We start from the raw sequence: 20,304 nt of genomic DNA, 5'->3' as shown, positions 1-20,304 counted from the left end.
GTGGCAGAGCTTCTGTATTGACGCTGAGTGCAACTGGACAAGACTTAAAGGTAACTGGCCTCTGGTGACTTACCTACCCAGCGGTCTTACCCTACCCAGCGGTCTAATTATGCTGGTGAGTTATTTTTAACAAGGGGTATCAGGTTTCCACCTGGCTGCTCTGTGACAGGACAGAGCCACTCCCTTTTTAGCTGCAGAAAAAGCTGAACCTCTTCACCTTTGCCAGACCACCCTCTAACACTGGACTGTACTATAGTTTTCCAGGGAACTTTACCATCAGATTTTCTTTTTAATATCTTTTTTTTCTTTAAGAGAAAACAAAAATACCCTGTCCCCTCTGTGAAAACTACACAAGAATAACACCAGGCTTGCTGTCTTGTATTGTGTTATAATATGGATACACTGATCCAAGGTGTGTATTTTTCCTTGCTAGCTGCCATGATGATTTGTGACCCAGGGGTTCCCCTCCTGAGGGAGACTGACATGACTGCACCTGATCCCCGGAAAGGAGGCTAAGAGAAAATACAAAAGGAGAGCCAACTGCATGACAAGAAACTACAAAGTAAAGTAAAGGACTCAACACTAACACTAAAATACTAAATCCCAGCTGTTTGGAAGGTGAGGGGAAGCAGCAACACTGGAGTGGAGTACCTAACTCCTAACAGCACTGTGAGAGGTGGGAGGAGAGGCTGGCTCTCATACAGAGGGAGGGACTGACTGTTCAGGGAGCATGGAGCTTCATTCACTCAGCTAAACACACATAGGCGCACACGCACACACACACACACACACACACACATACACATACATGCCCCACAAGGCTGTTCTCAGGCTGAGAGAGAAGAGGGGAGCGGAGGAGACGACAGGACGTTTGCAGAGTAAGTTGTATAGATGTCTGATCATTTCACAGCACATATTTTGCACAGTTTTTTAGCGTGACACCATGTAGAGAAATTGCACACATTCTTCTGCTTTCTTTGTATGTATGTCTTCATAGAGTAAAAAGTATGGTTTTAAAGTATTTTCTGCTGCTAGTTTTATTGAATTAAGCTTCTTTCTCTTCTGTAACTCTGCCATACACACTTTTCTGCTGATGTGAACCACATGTCACACATGCATGCACGCGCACATACATAGACGCTGCAGAGGTCCAGTTCTCCTCCCTGGGGCTTGTCCTCTACAAACACAAAAATGAGAGAATAGGAAGAGGGAGAGTGGGGGCGGACGAGTGAAGGGAAAACTTTAGTAGGGCAATGTGGGAATGCTCTTGGTTTTGATACATTGTCAGACCGGTATGTTTTCTCTTTCTATCCTCATCATTTTTACCTTTTTGGTTTGTAATAATCCTACATGAGTTTGACTTAGCAGTGAATCTCTCTGTTCTAATTACAAAAATAACTCTTTCATTGTCTTTTTCTTGCTTTCTCGTGTCACTCTGTACTTCCCCTGGCTTTCATTTTCAGCCTTTTTTCTCTCTTTCCATCTCACCCTGTCTCTCTCATTTTGCTGATCTCATTGTTGTCCCAGGTGGTGACAGACAGGAAAAACAGAGACACTGAGCAAGGCCAAAGAGGGACAGAGGGGTTTATCAAACCCTGCAAAGGAGGGGAGATTTCAGATCTTGTAAGCTGTTTCCGACAGAAGGCACACACTGATTTAAGCGGAGGTATCAGGCCTTAGCTCCCAGGACCAACCTCCAGGATGTCCCGGAGGAGGTCGACAGGTGACCTGGTGCCTAGGGACATCACTGAGATCTTAGCCAGGGAGGCGAGGGCTCAGCGTGGGCAGAGGAAGCAGGGAAGCTCCCTGGGGCAGGCCTTCAGCTGGTTAAAGGGGAGTCGGAGGAAGAAGAGCGTCGGCAATGGACTGAACCGAACTGGTACTGGTGTGGCAGATGCCAAACTGGGACTTCAGAATCATGACCCTGCGAAAGGTGAGTGGGGTGTGGTGTTTTACTACACTAGACAACACAAGAAAACAGCCAAACAAACATAATAGAGTTAAAATGTCAAGACTTTGGCACATGTATAATATTCTTTGACCATCACAGGGTCGTTAAAAGATGTGTGTATGAAATGAGATTAAATAGCAGTGAATGAGAGAAATTTAAATGGATTTTTTAAATTGTTTTGTGAATATAAAAAGCATATTTTAAAATAATAAGATTATATCATTAATTTGCAATATCACTGATGCCACAGTAACAAGTATTTTACATTAACAATGAATTCTCATCTCTTGAAGAGTTCATTTTTCACCTCATTGTTTTGGTTTTATTCCACACAACTTTACTATTCTGGTTGACTCTCACTGCTCCCATGAACCCCATTTTTAGCCACGGCAGGCAGCTGTTTTCAGCAAAATAGCCACTGTACGCAACTTATCCAGAACTGGTCAGCAGACAAAGTTAACGACCAGCTGGTGAGCATAGTGGAGCGTTTAGCAGCTAAAGAGCCACGTATTTCCCTCACCTGATGGTGGAGACATAAATAGAGCTAAAATGAGCTAATATTTGCTAGGTAGCTAAAAACACAGCTATAAATGAATGCTAATGTTAACCTGCGTCTGTTGGGTGTTCAAATGCACATGTGTGAGCTTATACAGTTGCCATAACAACTTAACAAATAATATGACAGTGTTACAGTTTGTTGTGCTGCCCCCAAGTGGGCATTGAAAATATCAATAAATACTTGTTTTAAAAAACACTTGAGATGTGATAGAAACTTGATATAATTTTAAAAATAATTTTCCTAAAGAAGGAAATGTATTTTGTTCATTTGTATAATTACAAAGATTATTGTGTCTCTCTAGTTGCCTTTGAAATAAGAAAAATGATAATCTTCCTAATCAGCCTGATACTAATGAGAATTTCTGTGTCTGTGTGTGATAAGCAGGGCATACAAGTTCTGTCAGGTTCAGGCTTAGCTGAGGATCAGAGTTTTGAAGCCATGGTTTGATTGTTTGGCAACTCTCCTTTATAATTCTGTCTTGTTTTGTCTGTTGTAATCAAAGAGAAATATGTTGACTGTTGGATTAAGATGGAAAGTTAAGAGAGATTTAGTTATCCTCTGGACATCAGTCTGTACATTTGTAGCCTGGAAATAGTGAAATGCACATACACACACACGTAGACTGACACAGGGGTCTAATCCCCTTTTTCTGTTTACTGATGCGTTTGCTTGGTCGGCAGCACAGAGATTACCCACAGTCCCCATTTCCTGTTTTTGTTCCACCTCTAAAGCCATCCCTTTCTCCTCTGTCATTGTATGTGTGTGTGTGTGTGTGTTACTGTAGTAACTATCCAGCAACTCTTGGAAATTCAGATTCAGTCTTTTTTCAGAACTTTTTTTGGATGGTTTCCTTTGTGGTTTTTGTGCTCGTTCCGCTTAAAAGGGACTTCCACTGATCCCTTGTTATGCCTTACATTGTGGTTTTGTAAGGTCTATAGGAGAACTATGAACACTGGATGGGTAACAGCCAGTGACTCCATTTAAAACCAAAGATTAACTAGTAGTAGGGCTAATAATTCCCAAGCAGAGGATGTGGTGAAAGGCTGATGCTAAGAATTCGTGGGAACCATATTTTTGGCATTTTGTCTCAGTGATTTTCCCATTTTAAGCCCAAAGAGGACCACAGTCAAGCATGTCCGAGGAACAGTTCACAGGAACATCCAGCTAGGCCAGGCATTGCAGCTTTAAATGTGACCTGGACATAAAGCAAGAATGACTGAGGTTTTTGCCCATTGGCTGTATTCTGTTATTGTTTTACAGCATTTTTGATGTATATTGCAGGATAATTGTTTTATTTTGTGTTTAATATCTGGTGTGTATTGTGCCGGTTTGTCTGTTGACTGATTGTGATTGTTTATAGGTCCAGCTGTAACTGCAGATAGGTTTACAATCAGTTACAAGTTTTATTTTTGGGAGAAAATTAGAGACATCCTAAAAACAGAAAGTGAAAGGTAGACATGACACAGGAGCGTGAGGAGTCCCATCTTAATCCGACAAAAGGAACAGTCATACTGTTTGGCAGAGTGATTTGTTCCTCAATTCGCCAACATGAACAGCTGGCGCTTTCTGTCTCACCTGTGTGTGTGAACAAATTGTTAAGCTTGGACTGTCTTGTTTTCTTTGGCACTTTGTCTCCTACAGAGAAAGTGTGGGAAGCCTGTTTTCCCACCAGTAAATAATTGGCACATTGCACCTTTATTTTCTTCGCTTCGCTGCTGCGGTTCATTCTTCCTGAACCTGCTGGGTGACTTTACCAATCTGACAAGATAGAGCTTTAGTATGCACACACACACACACACACACACACGCTCACTTCTCCAGACCTGTACATGCACTAACACACATCCCTGTACTTCCCCTTGTGTAACTGTGTGGTCTATATGACTATACTAGTATTGTTTTGGTTTATTATGTGATTTCAATCCCACATAGGTTTACAACACTGTCCATCCTACATACTGTGCTACAGGTTACTTTGAGATTCTCTCCATTTACAGAACAGAGGGATAGTTGTGTAGTCATGCAAAGAATATTTAGTCTCTTATAACACAGCTCCTTTTTGTTCCTGTAGTTAAAATAAACTTGCCATCAACTGTATGTCTTTGTGTTGTCCCCTAATGGTTTACTTACATGTTGCTCTTTCTGTAACATGTCTTTGTTGGTGGGTTTACTTTGGCCGTGTCATCCCTGCATGACTGGCTGAGCTCTGCTCCTCTGTGATCCAGCAGCCAGTGGTCCAGCACTGACCGCCAGCTACATTTTACAGAGAGATTCCTCTCCTATAAAAAAATAACACTCTTTGATGTGCTGAATTCCTGGGAGCTGTGTATCAGAGTGGTTTGTGTGTGTGTGTGTGTGTGTGTGTGTGTGTCTGTGTGTGTGTGTCAAGGTCTGTTAGTGTGCATGTACGCAGGCACGGCAGCCTGGATGCCAGATTGGGCCTAGAGTTATGCGATGAAGAGGAGAGATTACAGCGAATCACAAAGCCCCATTCAGCCTTGAGAGGACTCTTAGGGAACAGTCTCTCAATGCTTTTTTAATTAGAGCGACTGCAGAGCGCGCACACACACAATCACACACAAACATGTATCTGTCTTGTGTCAGATTTTGTAGTCTTTGCCTATTCATTACCACATATTACTGTTTTTGATTTTCTTCTCAGATTGCCTAACATCCTTTATTCAGCACCAGTGTGGGTGTGTTGGTCTTCACTGCTTATTATTGTGTAATCAGTGTGTGTTTACAGTGTGTACGTGTGGACGTCTGCAGCGCTGTGTGTGAGGGTGTGTGACCGAGTGCTACCCTGTATCAGAGAGTATCTCTGTTTGTGTGTGTCATCATCATATTGCTGGGCTTAGGGCGGCGCCAACCCAGACCCGGCACTCATTACATCACCTCCACACACACACACACACACACACACACACATACACACAAGGGCGTATAGAGCCCCTGCAACTACCTGCTTTGTCCAGCACAGCCCATCTTCAGCTGGCTGTTTGAGCAGTGAGGTCATTTTGCATAAACCCTGGGATTCCACGTGTGTGTCTGTGTGTGTTGTCATTGTTTTCTGCATGTGTGAAGCCATGTATGTCTGTATGAGGACACTTTTTACTGTGTCACAAATGCAGGCCTTGTAAACCTGTTTGTTATGGATCCCATTCTCCGCCTGATTTTCTCTATCTGCATGTGTCTGTGCGCCTGGGTTTATTTTACCATATTCGTGAGGTCTGAAAACTGGTAGCCCACTATACTTGGGGTGTCTGACAGCTTTGTGGGGACCAAAATGCCGGACCCCACAAGTTTAAATGGCTTTTTGAGGGTTAAGGCTTCGGGTTATGGCTCAGGGTAAGGGGCTAGGGAATGCATTATGTCAGCAACGGGACCCCACAAAGATAGGCGTACAAGTATGTGTGTGTGTGTGTGTGGGGCTGCCACATCACAAAACACAGTCAGGGTGTGTAGATTCAGCAAACTGTAATGAAGATTACAGACCTAGCTAAAGTAATTGAAGAGCAAACATCTCATTACGCAGAGAACATTGTACACAGCTTTAGCTCTATTACAGGCCACAACTCAGGGCTGCTTTAATACAGAGGGCAGTGAGTGGAGGGCAAAGAAAGGCATGCAGCAGAGAGGGAGGAGTGTGAAAGTTTAATGCAACTGCACAATATCCCCTGCGCACATCATTCACCACTCACACTCACACAGCCACGCACACTTTGATGAGCGAGGTAATTTTACCTGGGTAAGCAGATACCTCCATACCCTCATCCATCACCGCAGACCTAAAGCCACGCCGGGTGAGGTAAACGTCTCCCAGGCGACGGCATTGTGAGGAGCCACATTACTGTGGCAGCAATAGGGTCTTGCCTGCAATGTCTGAGGGAAACATTAATCGTCTTTCGGGTCACGTATAATGTGAGGATTTACAGTAGAGTGGCATGGAGGGATGTGTTGCAGCAGAGTGGGAGAGTGAAGATGGAGATGACAGAGTGAGAATAGGAAAGCATGATAAGAATTGAGGTCACTGTTCGTGTTTCTGTGTTCATCAGATTTAATTTCACAGTTTCTAATATAATGCCAATACACACCCACACATGCATAGCAAACCCACTGTAAAGCCCACTGAAAAATCACTCTAATGTGGAGATGTACATCTGTGTTTTTGTCATCTGCACTGCAGCCAATAGGATATTATTTATAACTCATTACAGCATTTTTAATATAATTTTACTGTAGTATTTTTGGAGTATCACACACACATATTCCTTTGGGCAAGCCCATGCAAATTACATGTATTATAGACAGACTCAGGAAGGGGTTAGTTAAATGACTTGTGATCAAAATCCAAATCGGTTTTCCAAAGGTATTGTTTATGGAATAAGAGCTAATGGGTTGTTTTATAGGAGATGGAGTGTGTTTGATGTGGTGGGGAAGCAGCTGGAAGACATCAGCGTGGGACTGAGGGAGTGGGAGTCTGTATACTCAGGGATATACAACTGATTTACCCTCAAGACTGGGCTTGTGTGTGTGTGTGTGTGTGTGTGGCTCCTGTTACGTAACATGCTGTAACAGATACACCTGTTGAACACTGTTTACCTGATCCAGCTGTGTGTTCTCGATTTCTGAATTTTTTCCTCTGTGAGGAGAAGAATAGACCAGACGATGACAAAGTAACCCAGGAATTCAGTCAGTCTTGAGTTAAGTGACATTTAGAGCCATATATGTTTAAAGGCCTTGAGCTCAGTAAAATATCTTGGAACACTGACCAATGTCCCTTTATCTAATGTTTGTTTCTGATTTAAGCAGCAGTTCCACATTATGAATCATCATCTGGCTGGCCTCTTGAGGCCTCACAAACTCTCAAGCTCACATACTTGTATTTAGCAGACTCCAATGGGACATAATCTTTCACACTGACCTCTGGTGGATATAAAATAATAATAAACAATTCAGCTCGTAGCTTTGCTTATAGCTTTTTTGTACATGGAAACAGAAACAGGTCTTAAAATTCAACTTTTTGAGAGAAAGCTTAAATTTCTATGTCTGAAGTCATCTGACCAACTATTCTACTAATAAATATCACCCAAGTTTGTAGTTAACAGTGTCATTCACAGTGGTGTGAACTTTGTACTTTTCACAGTGTTTAGCAGAAAATGCGCTGCAGTCAACAAAGCTCTTTACATTTTGAAAAAACAAACAACAACAACACGTGTACACACTCACAACAACAGCAACGGCAACAGAAACAAACTGCAGTTGTGTGGCTTATTACTTTCCTTGCCTGTAGATGGCGCACACTGGCACTTTTGACATTTGCTTCTGCTTTTCTTGCCAGTAGGTGGCACTGGTTAGACTGAGTTGAAACTGTAGCTCTGCAGTTGAATGTTATTGACTGAGCAGGGTTTTGAATGCTTTGCATCAGTGTCACTGTACTGTATAGGCCTTAGGGGTTTTTATTGTGATAGCAGAGTCTTGCCACAAGATGGGAGTGCTTGGCTGATGTTGGCAGATTTATTGAATGTATGGATTTAACTCAAGACTGGGGCCAAGGTGAATAGATCCCATCAAGGTCATACAGGTCAATCTGTGTTCTAATTCAGGCCACTAGTCTCAGACCTCTCTACTCTCAGGTGCACATTAATGAAAGTACACACACAAACATTTAGAAAGGTTGATTCCTTAATCCTGTCTTGGGCCCAGTAATGGTCACCCTGACAACCACTTTCCCTGACAACTATTCCCTGACAACGGCATTCCTTTACACCAATGTCCTTTAATGTACGCATGAGCACACACACACTTACACACAGATACACACAGACTGACTCTCTGTGCTTCCCTTTGAGTTCCCTGCAGCCGTCAAATCCTGAAATCTCTCTCGACAATGACACAGACTTTGATCACGCTCATATTTAAATGTATCTGGGGCATGTTTGGCACGTTGCATCGCAGCTCGTAGGTGAAGGCTGGGTACAGTGTGCCCAGCACACACACAGAGACTCGCGAACTATCTAAGTGCACTCTCCATAGCTCTATGACAGATGAGATAGCGAGCTGGGGGTACTCTACCAGCACAAATGTACTGGGTGCGGTTCTGATCTGCATTAAGAGCACATCTCTCTCTAAGCATTTTATTGCGGATCATTTTACACTTTGCAGTGAGTGATATCATATTCTCACATCTTCCCTCTGTCTCTTGCACAGATACATTTATATGCATGCTGTCACTGCAAGCATCCATATTCATATTTGGAAATTCCCGGTAATTTTCTCCTGCTCTTAAGAAATGAATCGATTCCTCTACAAGGGATTGTAAATTCTTCGGCCAGCAGCCTAGCAGCTCTCCCCTCTCTCACTGCCCCCCTCCACCCTCCCATCCTCCTACAGTCAGTAAATCTGCTTTTTATTGGAGGCTTTTTATCTTCCACCAGTTCTCCACACATCAGAGGGGTAGGGGGTGGAGGGGATGGGAGAGAAACGTGATCAGGGTGACCACGATGAGGAGAGTGTGGTTTCATTCGCTTGCTCCTCATCATCACTCTCCCCTTCCTTCTCCCGTTTTCTTCCAATCTGGAATCTCAGTTTCATATGATGTGGCAGCATGCTACGCGCTGATGGTGTCCATATCATTCCTCCTCCTCCATATGTCTTTCTCACTGACCTCCTGGATGACTGCTATCGATCCACGAGCTCTGGGAAGTGGTGCCACCGAGTGATGGCAGAGGTCTTGATGTCATCAGTGTGGGACATACCCTGCCATTGTTGGATATGTTCATATTTAGATAGGAGGAGGTGGAGGTAAACAGAACATAAGAAATGAGGGAGATGATTAGTTACAGTAAAGATTCGGGGGTTGTTGGCACACTTTAGTGATTTGCTTCCTCATGTTTGCTGAATATTTTCTCCCATTTCTGTGTTATTGCTCTATTTAACATAACTTAATGTTGCCTTTCTGGAATCCCCCGTCATCTCTATTTCTGTAACTCGCCCATCTGGCTCTGCATCTGTATTTCCTCTAAGCATAACTGGAATGTTCTCATCTCAAAACAAGCTTTGATCTGTCTGACTAGTTGACTGGCATATATCCTGCTCTTTCTAGTTTTTATCTGTACGTGTGCATCCATACGTGTGTGTGTGTGTCTGTGCGTGTGTGTGAGGAGTTTCAAACGGTGCCAAACAGCAGAGCCGCACCTGTGAAGTCAGTTGAATTATTGAGCATCCCTTTGCTGTTTTTAGTTTCCACTCTTGCCCGTATCTCAGTGTTTATTCCTGCTTTTTGTTACTCATTCCTGCACATAAACACCACTGATACATACTGCTCTCTTCCTGTCAGCAGCTGGCAGGGTGTGCGTATGTATGTGTGTGTGTGTGTGTGTGTGTGACTCTGACAGAGGAATCTGTGTTTTCTCCATCACCACATTGTGTTGACAGGAGCTGTCGGCTGTACTTATAATGGTTTGCAATAAAGACGACTGATGACTGCTCGCTAAAAGAGGAAATTAGGGGAGGTACACAGCTGAAGTGTTCCATTAACCATTAGAGAGCAGTGTGTGTGAATCAGTTGATGAGCTATATGGTGATGAAGATAAGTGTGTGTGTTTGTGTGCTTGTGTTTTTACCCCTCTTCAAGCCTGGAAATGCTCAGCTGTGTGAATGCTCAGCTTGGGAGCACGGCGATCTCAGAGGCAGAGAGTGGGAGGGGCACTCACACACACGCGCACACACACACACACACACAATGACACACATAGATGCATACACATTCTTGGTAGTGAGCTTGTCAGTGCTGGATGCTGCCGTTGCTCCGGCAGCTGGATGTATATGATTAGAAGTGTGTCAGCACGGAGAATAGGGCTGATTGGACTGTTTGTGTTGCATTTTTGTGCTGTGGATCTGTGTGTGTGATAGCATTACAGCCGGAGCCTATTTGTTTTATAGGAATGGTGTCAGTGGGTCTTTAGCGCGCCCACACTATACCAAGGTGTGTACGTGTGTCAACAGGACTGAATCAGCAGGAATGATTTGACCACTGGGGAATTCAGGAGCACGTTATTGACTTTGACTCGGTGTGTTTTCACGCTGGAGAGTGAGGGGAAGCTGTGGGAAGCTCTGAAGAGAAGGAATGTAGATGTAATGTTACAGGGCAACAAGATGATAGACCCCCTTTAGGGGCTTCAGGAACTGCCCCAGGATGGGGAACAGCATCCAGAAGAAGAAGGTAGAGACAGAGAAAAACTTCTCTGCGCCCCCGTTCCTGAGCCCCGTCCGGGAAAAACCAAAAGGCTTCTGGCTCTTTGGCCGTCCAGACAAACTGAAAACAGGTAAGAGGAGCGCGGAGTGGTTTGGAAGGGATGTCATCATAAATGTTCATTTAAAGTCCTGTGATAGAAAAAGAAAGTTATTCTTGTTGTAAAATCTGACTGTGTGTGCAGGGATTAGAATCGGACATGTGTGTGTATGTGTGTGTGTGTGTGTGTGTGTGTGTGTGTGTGTGTGTGTGGTCATGTGCATGTGAAGTAGTTCCTACAGTAAGCTTTTTAGCTGCAGAGTGACAATATTCCCATGCTGACTTTACCTTAGTCAGCTTCAAGGCTTCCTGCTTATTGCACAACTGTGCAGAAGAGGGTTCTATGTGTATGTGTGTGTGTGGGTGTGCATGTGTGTATGTTTGCGTGTGGGCAAGATAGTTTTTTCCTTGTTTTTGTTTTGGTGATTTGTTTCCTGACAGATGAGTGGGGTAACAGAGGATTTTAATTGAAGACAGAATTTGCCTTTTTTACAGCTCTTTTTCCAACCATCTCAATGCACAGTGTGTGTGTGTGTGTGTGTGTGTGTGTGTGTGTGTGTGTGTATGTGTGTGTGTGTGTGAGTGATCCTGTTGTTAGGAGTGAGTATTATTTTATCATCCTGTGAGCTGTTATTGCCAGACCACTATACCTGCGGTGGAAAACAGAGCCTAGCCTGTCCCACACTGATCATTGTCTCTGTTAACAGTCCCTGAAGCAACAAAAACCACCTGACTAACAGGTTTAACACAGGCTCACAATGATACAGACAGATTGTCAGATAATATTCTGCCACTGAGATTTTGTCTTTCACAAGGCTGCTGTTGATATTTTCTTTTTCTGAGGTGTTGCTTTCTGTTTCATGTCTTCTGTCCACACCCAGGGCTATTTTTGCTTTCATGAAGCATTTAACGAATTTCAACTGTACACATCTAAGTTTCTGTTCCATTTTTACTGTTGCTTTGGCAAGGACTGGCAATTGGTGTCAGTAATGTACCCTCACACACAATGGAAACTTTACATGCTTTTAAGCATTTTTTGGCAGATATTTTGTACCAGATCCAAAAGGCTGAGTCAGTGTGGCAAAGTTTTGATGAAATATGCCCACTGTTACAACAAAAGTTTTTGGGTTTGCGTCAAGCTGATATTTTAAAATAAAGTGATGAATAAATGTGAAGACTGGTGGAGCAGTTTGTACGCCACTGCTAGACATCTGCGTTTCCTTTTTTAGAAGACGGCTGTCATGGTAATATAGCCATTAGCTGGAGTTGGTGCATTAGAGTATTACCAAATGCATTTATCCACTTGTGTCATTACACAGCGTGAAACATGACCAACATTTAGCAGAACCAACCAAAAACACCAATAACAATCAGACCAGGATTAATCAGTTGGTGAAAGACTTTTTCTTTAGGGTGTGTTTTCTGATGCAGTTTCACTTTCAGATGATGCAACAGTTTTATACTGAAGCCAATACTTGTATAATTATTATCAGTATTATTGTCTGGATAGTTCATCTTATGTTCCTCCAACATGGCTGAAATTGGTACTGCTACTGTTTTCCATGGAGAGAGCTGACCTTAATGAACCCTGAACCCCTGCATGTTAATGATATGGTGGTATGGTCAGTGAAAACCACTGGGCAGTTAAGTAACCTCTCTTATCACAGGGTGGTGTTTGTGTGTGTCCATGTGGCGTACAAAAAAAACTCTGTGTGCATACAAACACATCTTGATTTGATTTTCTCTCAGGGTGGTCAACGTCCATGTGCGTGGTTGTCGTCTTCTCTTCGCCTGTATTCACCTCATTCATCAGGGGTTTATTCAAAAACCTGGGGTGTGAATGCATTCCTGCATTCCAGCCGATTTCCTTACGCATGGGCACCCATCCAGCACACAAACACACAACTTCTCACAGCTTGTTGAAATGAGGCTCAATTCCAATGATTGTAGCTGCTTCTTTCTACACAATACTCCAAAATAAAGCCAGATTGAGCAAGAGAGAAGGGGGAAGAGTGCATTGTGTTGCATATCTATGTGTACATGTCCAGGTTGCTGCCATGTAAGATGACTTCATGTTGGCTTTATTTGTATACCAGTAAACCACAGCTAGCATCTAGTTGTAGCGGGCTGATGAAACATGCAGGAGATGGACTTGATAGATCCTCACTGTATGCTCCTGAAATATGTGTTGTCTCTGTGGTTTGTGGCCACGTTCCAAACCAGAAACCCTGCCTCGTGTCCTTGACAACACCTGAGAGGTTGTTTATGTTGGGGACTCCAACACTTCACTGACTGGGAAGCGACTGGATGTCACACATGGAGTGGAGTGTATTTTCAGTCAAGGTTATCCACGGGAGTGTTTTGTTCTTTACTTCATGCTTCCCATAGGCTTTTGCTTGGTCACCGACCACCTCATTTTACAGGAGGATTTAAGTGTGTTTATTTCTGATAGGTTATATCAAAATTGTTTTCTTTCATAATAGATTTATGGTAATCATTTCAGATTATGTTCTCTGAATTATTATTTCTAAACAATAGAGCTGCATTCTGTATAAACTTTCTTATCAGTGACTACAAAGATAATAGTAAATGCTTCAGATTTTTTTCAGTTTGAACTCTGTTTGACCTGGCACAGTAACACCAGCAACTCACGTATTACTTATGACTGGATGCATTTGTCTTCACGCAAACTGTTAAAAGACACAATATGCTGTGTAGAGTTGAGATGTTGCCAGCTGAGCACGAAGGTCACAAAGATGCCTATTCATGTGGTGATGGGAGCGCTGAGTGGCTACAGTGGACAAGATTAGCTCACTATGAACTCACTTTACTGTGTCCACAGGTGGTCGGTGACGCAGAGGGAGCCAGGCACACACACACACACACACACACACACACACACACACACACACACACAGACTCTCTTCACGCTGTCATCCTTTCATTCTTGGGGCCCTTTTGATGTTTTATAAAGTCATGCGATGCAGCTGATGGATCTCCAGATGTTTCATATTACCCTCTCTATTACTGTCCGCTCTGCAGGGAGAACCTCAGCCTCAGCTGGCTTTCATCACTAGATGGTCTGGCTCAGTCTGTCTCTGCATTAAAATAAGATGTCAGAATGATCCATCTAATAAACCGATATTACTATGAACCAGAAATATCAGGATCACTGTTGAAATCACACCCTTCCTCTGACTTCTCCATTCATCTCACTCCTCAGCACTTCACTCTTGCTTCCTCTCCTCTATCTCTTTGACCTTGAATCGTTGGCTAGTTATTTATCTTCCAGCATTCCAAAGGCAAAATATTTGCATTTGGACATAGTGAGATTTACAGTGTCAGCCTGCCCTTTGACTGTGAAAAAATTGAAAAATTGTGAAAACTGATGACAGAATTAGGGAGGGAGAATGGCAAGAAGGTGACTTATTTGAGAGAATATAATAGGAAGAGAAGAAAAGGAGGTGAAACACGTTGTGTAGGGCTGTGTATAATTCCAGAACAAGGCAGTCACCGGATTTCCCTGCCATTTTCATTACGACTGTCTTGTGCAGGGTGTGATATTCCATATTCCATTATCCTGCTGGGTATGGCTCGCCTAAGCCTTTTGATTTCTGTAAGCAGGGCTAAGACGCTCTCTTCTTGGTCCTCCTTTGAAGATCCCATTTACTGCGTGCCACTGTCAAATTCGCGGACTTCCCTCTGAGAGCTTAGGCAACACACAGTTGGATAAAGGGAAGATGACTTTTCGTCTCTGCTATCTATCCCTCCTACGCCTCGCCCCATCTCGTCTTCAGTCCCTGATCTTTTATGTTCTGTTGCTGTTTCTCTCTGTGCGTCCTCTGCTTTTCATGCAGGCAAGCGATACCTGCACACAAATACATCTCGACAGTATTTATATACAGTTTAACCTTTCTCCTTCTTTTAGTTTCTTTTCTGCTCTCTTTGAAGCCGCATGTCTTGCTGCAACAGATTGAACAATAGGAAGAATGAGGCTGTTTCTTTAACTAACCTCAGTCTTTGTACGTTACTCTGTTTCCCTTTCTTCTCCATCTGCAACTTTCTAATTTCTCCTTTGTCTGTGCTGTAGAAAGTACAAAGCCCTTGTTATATTTAAAGCCAGTGAAAAGCCCTGTCATTCATCACTCCTCTCCTCCTTCCTGAGACATTAGGTTTCTCAGGACCTCAAGGGCACTACAGCCCGCCTCGGCTCTGCCTGCTTTTTAATTGTCGTTGTCAATTTTTCACCTGTAGCATCATGTTCTGGCCTGTTGCACCAAACTGTCACCAGAGTGTTCTTTTGGGAGACGAAGAAAGATCATTACCTTCCTCCTCAGTCCTGTCCTCTCTTGCCCCTTTTTAGCAGAAGGAACTTTTGTTTTCTTCTTCTTCAATGAAAGGACATTTCTGGCAGCATGCAATTGTGGCTAGTCTGCATACTCTTGTCTTAAATGTAGCATGGGAAATTTTTAGTCATTGGATGACATCTCCCAGAACCCTTGCAACTGAAGATCATTCCTTCTAAATGACCCACATCCCATTAGCAAGTCTCATGCATGAAAAAACAAAGTGTATGTGGAGTATTTGTAGGTTTGCAGTTTTATGACTTGACCCAAATTTAACTTAAGCTGCCACTGGGAAATAAGACCTATTTTTCAGCCTTTGGTCAGAGGCAGTGTTTGGGTCATTACTCTTTTTATTACTATTTGAGGGCAGTAATCCATTTAACACCTTATTACATTCATTTTCCATAATAACCCCCTGCTCAATTAAAGCTGCACTAGTCAAAAAGTTTATACAAACAATGGATCAAATGACTGCATGTAATGTAAAAGGGGTTGCTTGAAGTGACAAAGTCCACAGAAACCTTTCACCCAACCCTGCATTTCTCTTCAGCTTTCTATTTCTCTGGAGCCTTTTAGTATCTTTCAGCTCATTGTTTTTGATTTCCAACCCACCAAATCCACTTGGCCGGTTCCAGCAGTGGCAGACAGCTGTTTTCACCACCTGCCACCTGCCCAGCACTAAACAGCAGACAGACAACGTTCGAGACCAGCTGGTTCACATTGAGGAGCATTTAATAGTTAAAGACCCAGATGTTTCCTTGTGGTGTTGGTGGAGACTGAAAAAGAGCTAAAAGGAGAGTGAGGGCAGCTAGAAACATGACATCAAAACAGTGCTAAAGTTGCACCATGTCTGTTGAATGTGTAAATGTGTGAACACTTTATATGGTGATGTTGTATTTACAGCTTGTTGCGCTACACCCAAGTGTTCAAAAATATGAATTAATGTAGCTTTAAGTTTAATAAATGGAAATGCTTACAATATTAGATGTAGATGAGGTGACAGGAAAAGTAATGATACTTTTTTTTGTTCAGGTTGTGTCATTAGTCTTTGTGTTTCAATAATATCTATTTCAAGTAACATGTCACCACACGACACTGCTGGTCAAATCTCTTCTGGAGTGATCTCTATGTCTCCAGTATAAAAGGGCTCAGTGTTTGGATGGCTCTGTAATGGGGCTCAGTCCAGTGACTTCCTGCATCGCCACCTAAATTGAATTAAGGCATCAGATCATACCATTGAACAGCACATACACACACATACACAGACCCGTGAGTGACCTTTCTATTCAAAGGTGGTTATTTCAACGTCGGACATGGCTTTGGATTCGATGTTTTGAAATGAGAACAAACGCATCTCTTCTTGCTCACGTTAGGCTCCTTTTTTCCGACATCACTGTGTCCAATCCGTAATTTAAAACTTGTGACAGTCTTAGCTAAGCATGTCCTGCCCTGCTGATGGAGAAGAAAGTGATATCAAACCCAAGATTAAGCCTCACTGAGATCAAGTTGTCCATCAATCAAAGGGACCTCTACTTTTCTTCTTGAACTGATAAGGAAAATAAATCTGGTTTGGTAAACAGATATTGACTGTGGTCAGAGAGGAACTGTGGACATGTGAAAATAACTGTCAAATTCTAAATGTGTAGACAATTTGCAGCTGTAGAAAAAACACTGAGGATATCGGCTGTTACACATTCAGAAGAATAAACAATGCAGAAAATACCGCCAGCTGTGCCACTGTGTGTGTTTGTCTTATCTATCTCAGTGTCACACACTTTTCTGCTTTGAGTTGGTACTCTGACATTCACAAAAGCATTTCTCTTTTCTCAGACTTTGAGTGCAACCTCTCTGTCAATATGAATTCTACACAATATTGTTTTGACTCTTACATTTTTTACTGCACGTACAGATTTTTACTCAACTCAAATTCTTCATGCAGCGAAACAAATTCAGAGTGTGATATACAAATAGTGTATTTCTGAGCATCGTTTTGTAGGTATTTACATAGTAGATTAAGAGTAGCTAGTAGCTAAATCTGCTATACAACACCTCATCCATTGACTGTATATGCAGATGGACAATGTGTCTCCACTTCCTCCCACTGTAAAAAAAAATTCGAGCACCATCATGCGCAGGTGATGTCATTTGGGGCAAAAGTCTGTGCAGTGGTCATCGGGGAGTGGAGTCACAGTATCGAATTCCCGCCCATACACCCACCCGACCAATCACAGCTGTCAGTCATGACATCACACTCCATTTTTGTAGTATCAAATAACTAATCAAAACCAAACTTAATAGAAAAAAATGAACATTTCAACACTAACCAGCATGATAAGTGGGTGGGGTTTATGGCCTATACTTCAGTCAGCCACCAGGGGAGGATTGAGATTTTTTAACTTCACTTAGGGAGAGCTATCATTTCATGTCATCTCTCTTTTTCTTTTTTTTTTAAGATTAATGCTTTTGCACATGGTCTCTGGCAAATAAATCTAATAAAACACATGTATAGTCAATCATTGTAATACTTAGGAGATTTTTTCCAGCCAAACACCGGCTATCATTATCCTAAACAACTTGAGTTATGTCATCTTACTGGTGTCAGGAGACCTTGGACTCGTGTAGACGAAGAGGTTGCACTGGGGAGTTAAGTTTCTGTGCCAAGCAGATGGTGTCGAACCAGTGCCAGGCCCGGCCTCCTTTCTGTACTTCACCATTTGGCAGCAGTTTTCCTCAAGCATGCTGTCGTCTTTTCACGCGGATTTACAAGTGTTTTCAAACTGACTCAGTCAAAATGGTTTCGACTTGTTTACGAAAGGGAAGCTTAGTTCATTGGCCGTGCATAATGGGATTTCGCTGAGGAAGAGTGACGAGGAGGAGTGTGTTTCTGCGACACTAATGAAGGCGCACAATTGGCAGATTGAGTTGTTGTTTTCTGCAGGCGGGAGGCACATACACGACCTAACACGCACAATCACACAACACATTCACTTTCACATTGTAGCACTTACATTGCTGATGAACACTAATACATTCACTACCTCTGCATTTATGTGCGTGTGTGTTGAAAACAGGCTACATCTGTTCAAACCTAATGTGTCTGGCGTGATTTGGATGACACGCAGACGAATGAGCTTAAAGTCGCCAGTCTCCTCACCAGTACCTCACAGCTCAGTTTCATCTGAACTCTGCTCCTCCCCTCTCATCAGCACACTTGATGATGATGATGAAAAGCATCAACATTTGGTGACAGAGCAGGCGCTTCACCCTGAATGCATAGTTTTATGTTTTCCATTGTTTAACCGCTTCTATGTCCTTTCCCCTGTGTCACAGCAGTTAGTGGCTGAATCACATGTGATTAATCTATTATGGTAGTAGACAGAGTCCATGTACAGAAAAGAACAAGGGACAATTGTCTCACAGAAAAGTCCATGTCTGGAAATCTTTACAATCTCTACAACTCCAGGGGAGGATGGAGGCATAAAATGAAGTAAATGACGTTTTGGTTACAGGAAAAGTCAAATTCAGACATACATTCTGATTCGCTAATGAAACCAGACCAGACTTGACATTTTGATTTTGTGTCATTATTGCAGTTGAGGAAAGGTCAAGGGGGTTGGGAGTTTTTGCTGCAGCTAAAAGTGAAAGGTTTTTTTTTCCTGCAAAATGTCTTCATCTCAATGGCAGTTTTATGGTGATAATTCAAGGCCTCATTCATCGTCATCTGTGACAGCACAGAGATAAACTATTTAGTGGTTTTGTCATCCAGCAAACTGAAAGTCTTGTGCCATTCCAAGACAAAAGACTTTTTGATAACATGATAGATTTGTAAATCCATGAAACCACTGATTTGTGCAGTATGTACAAGGTTTTTGAATAATTGACAAGAGTGACAAGGATGAGCTCACATAAAGGAAATTTATAGCAAACTACAGCTTTGAGTTGAGTTTAAATTTTTTTAAGTTGAGCAAAAAAATACATTTAGTCAGCAACTGTGTCTTAAGTACATTTTTTGCCTTTTTAAAGCAGTGATCTGCCAGTGAGGTGATTTGATTTGCCATTACATATCATAAATCTACTCCAGTGGAGGACATAACTCAAAACTACAACTTGTCATTTTACACTTGTAGAAATCAAACGAGATATAATGTCTTAGTTGGTAAGAGGTGTTCATGGGTGGATTTTGTTACTTTTGTACAGAGACAGATTAGCTGTCTGGTTTCTGGTCTTAATGTTATGGTAAGCTAACTGGCTGTTGGCGCTAGCATTAGTCCTCCTAATCTAATTTTGCGCAAGAAAGTGAATAAGCAAATTTCCCAAAATGTCAAAATACTTCTTTACCGGACATTACCCTGCACTGTGCAAAACTTAAATATAAGACCATTTAGAGCAAGAAATGTTTAAAATGTGCCTTTTTTGCCATGACTGTTCTGTGTGTTTGAAGTTTCCCTCAGTTCAAATCAGCTGACTGAGCCCTAAGACTTCACTGAAAAGGGATATTAGGTTTGACAAAGGGATCAGACTTGAGGGCATGGGGCCTGTCCTGTCCTGTCCTACTCGGAGATGAGTCTGTGCAGAAGCTGTAGGTCTCTCATTAGCTCATCAATCATACTAGATGAGACCTTTCACCATTAGGGAGGCAAGACCATTAGGTCCCCCCAAATAACCTTCCCCTGTTTCTTATAGACTGTGTGTGTGTGTGTGTGTGTGTATATATATATATATGTATACACACACACACACACACACACACACACATATATATTGTTTCAATATATCTGCAAATGGAATCTATCTCTGTGACTCTACATTGGAGACACATATTAAATAAGTTTGTTTTTTTTTTTCTTTCAGCGTGTTTTACACTTGTACGCTGTCTGTCTGCTCTCAGGGTGGTTTTGTCTGGAGGCCTTTGCATCTGTCCATACCCTCTAATTTTCCAGGGTCAGCCGGGGGACTCTCATGCTCACTCCCACACACCAATCGGCAACAAATAGATTTATTATCTTGTTTTGAGACTATAGATGAATGTAGTGAACACTGGGTCGACTGTGTCTCCGCTGTGAGGCATCAGTGTTTACAGAGCTTTCACTTTGACTCTCAGAAAGCTTTTAAGTTGGAACGACAAGCAGCAAAAAACGGCTCATCCTCCTTCAGG

At 42.4% G+C, this 20,304-nt stretch overlaps 1 protein-coding gene across 6 annotated transcripts in view; it reads left to right on the top strand.

The window, feature by feature from the left end:
- The first annotated feature begins 734 nt into the window (after nt 1-734).
- kiaa1522 (KIAA1522 ortholog) overlaps nt 735-20,304 on the top strand; it is a 34,301-nt gene continuing 14,731 nt past the window's right edge. For 2 of the 6 annotated variants that reach the window (XM_018701387.2, XM_018701383.2), the window contains exons 1-2: nt 749-878; nt 1,464-1,933. In XM_018701387.2, the coding sequence (XP_018556903.1) occupies nt 1,702-1,933 (232 nt within the window). In that variant the 5' untranslated portion in view covers nt 749-878; nt 1,464-1,701. Of the gene's footprint in view, nt 879-1,178; nt 1,293-1,463; nt 1,934-10,156; nt 10,838-20,304 lie in introns of those variants that run through there. The other 4 variants (XM_018701385.2, XM_018701384.2, XM_018701386.2 and 1 more) reach the window with 4 other exon arrangements.

This window comes from Lates calcarifer, linkage group LG3, assembly GCF_001640805.2.
Source record: "Lates calcarifer isolate ASB-BC8 linkage group LG3, TLL_Latcal_v3, whole genome shotgun sequence".
Lineage (NCBI taxonomy): Eukaryota > Metazoa > Chordata > Actinopteri > Centropomidae > Lates > Lates calcarifer.
This window is presented reverse-complemented; position numbering and strand designations above follow the sequence as displayed.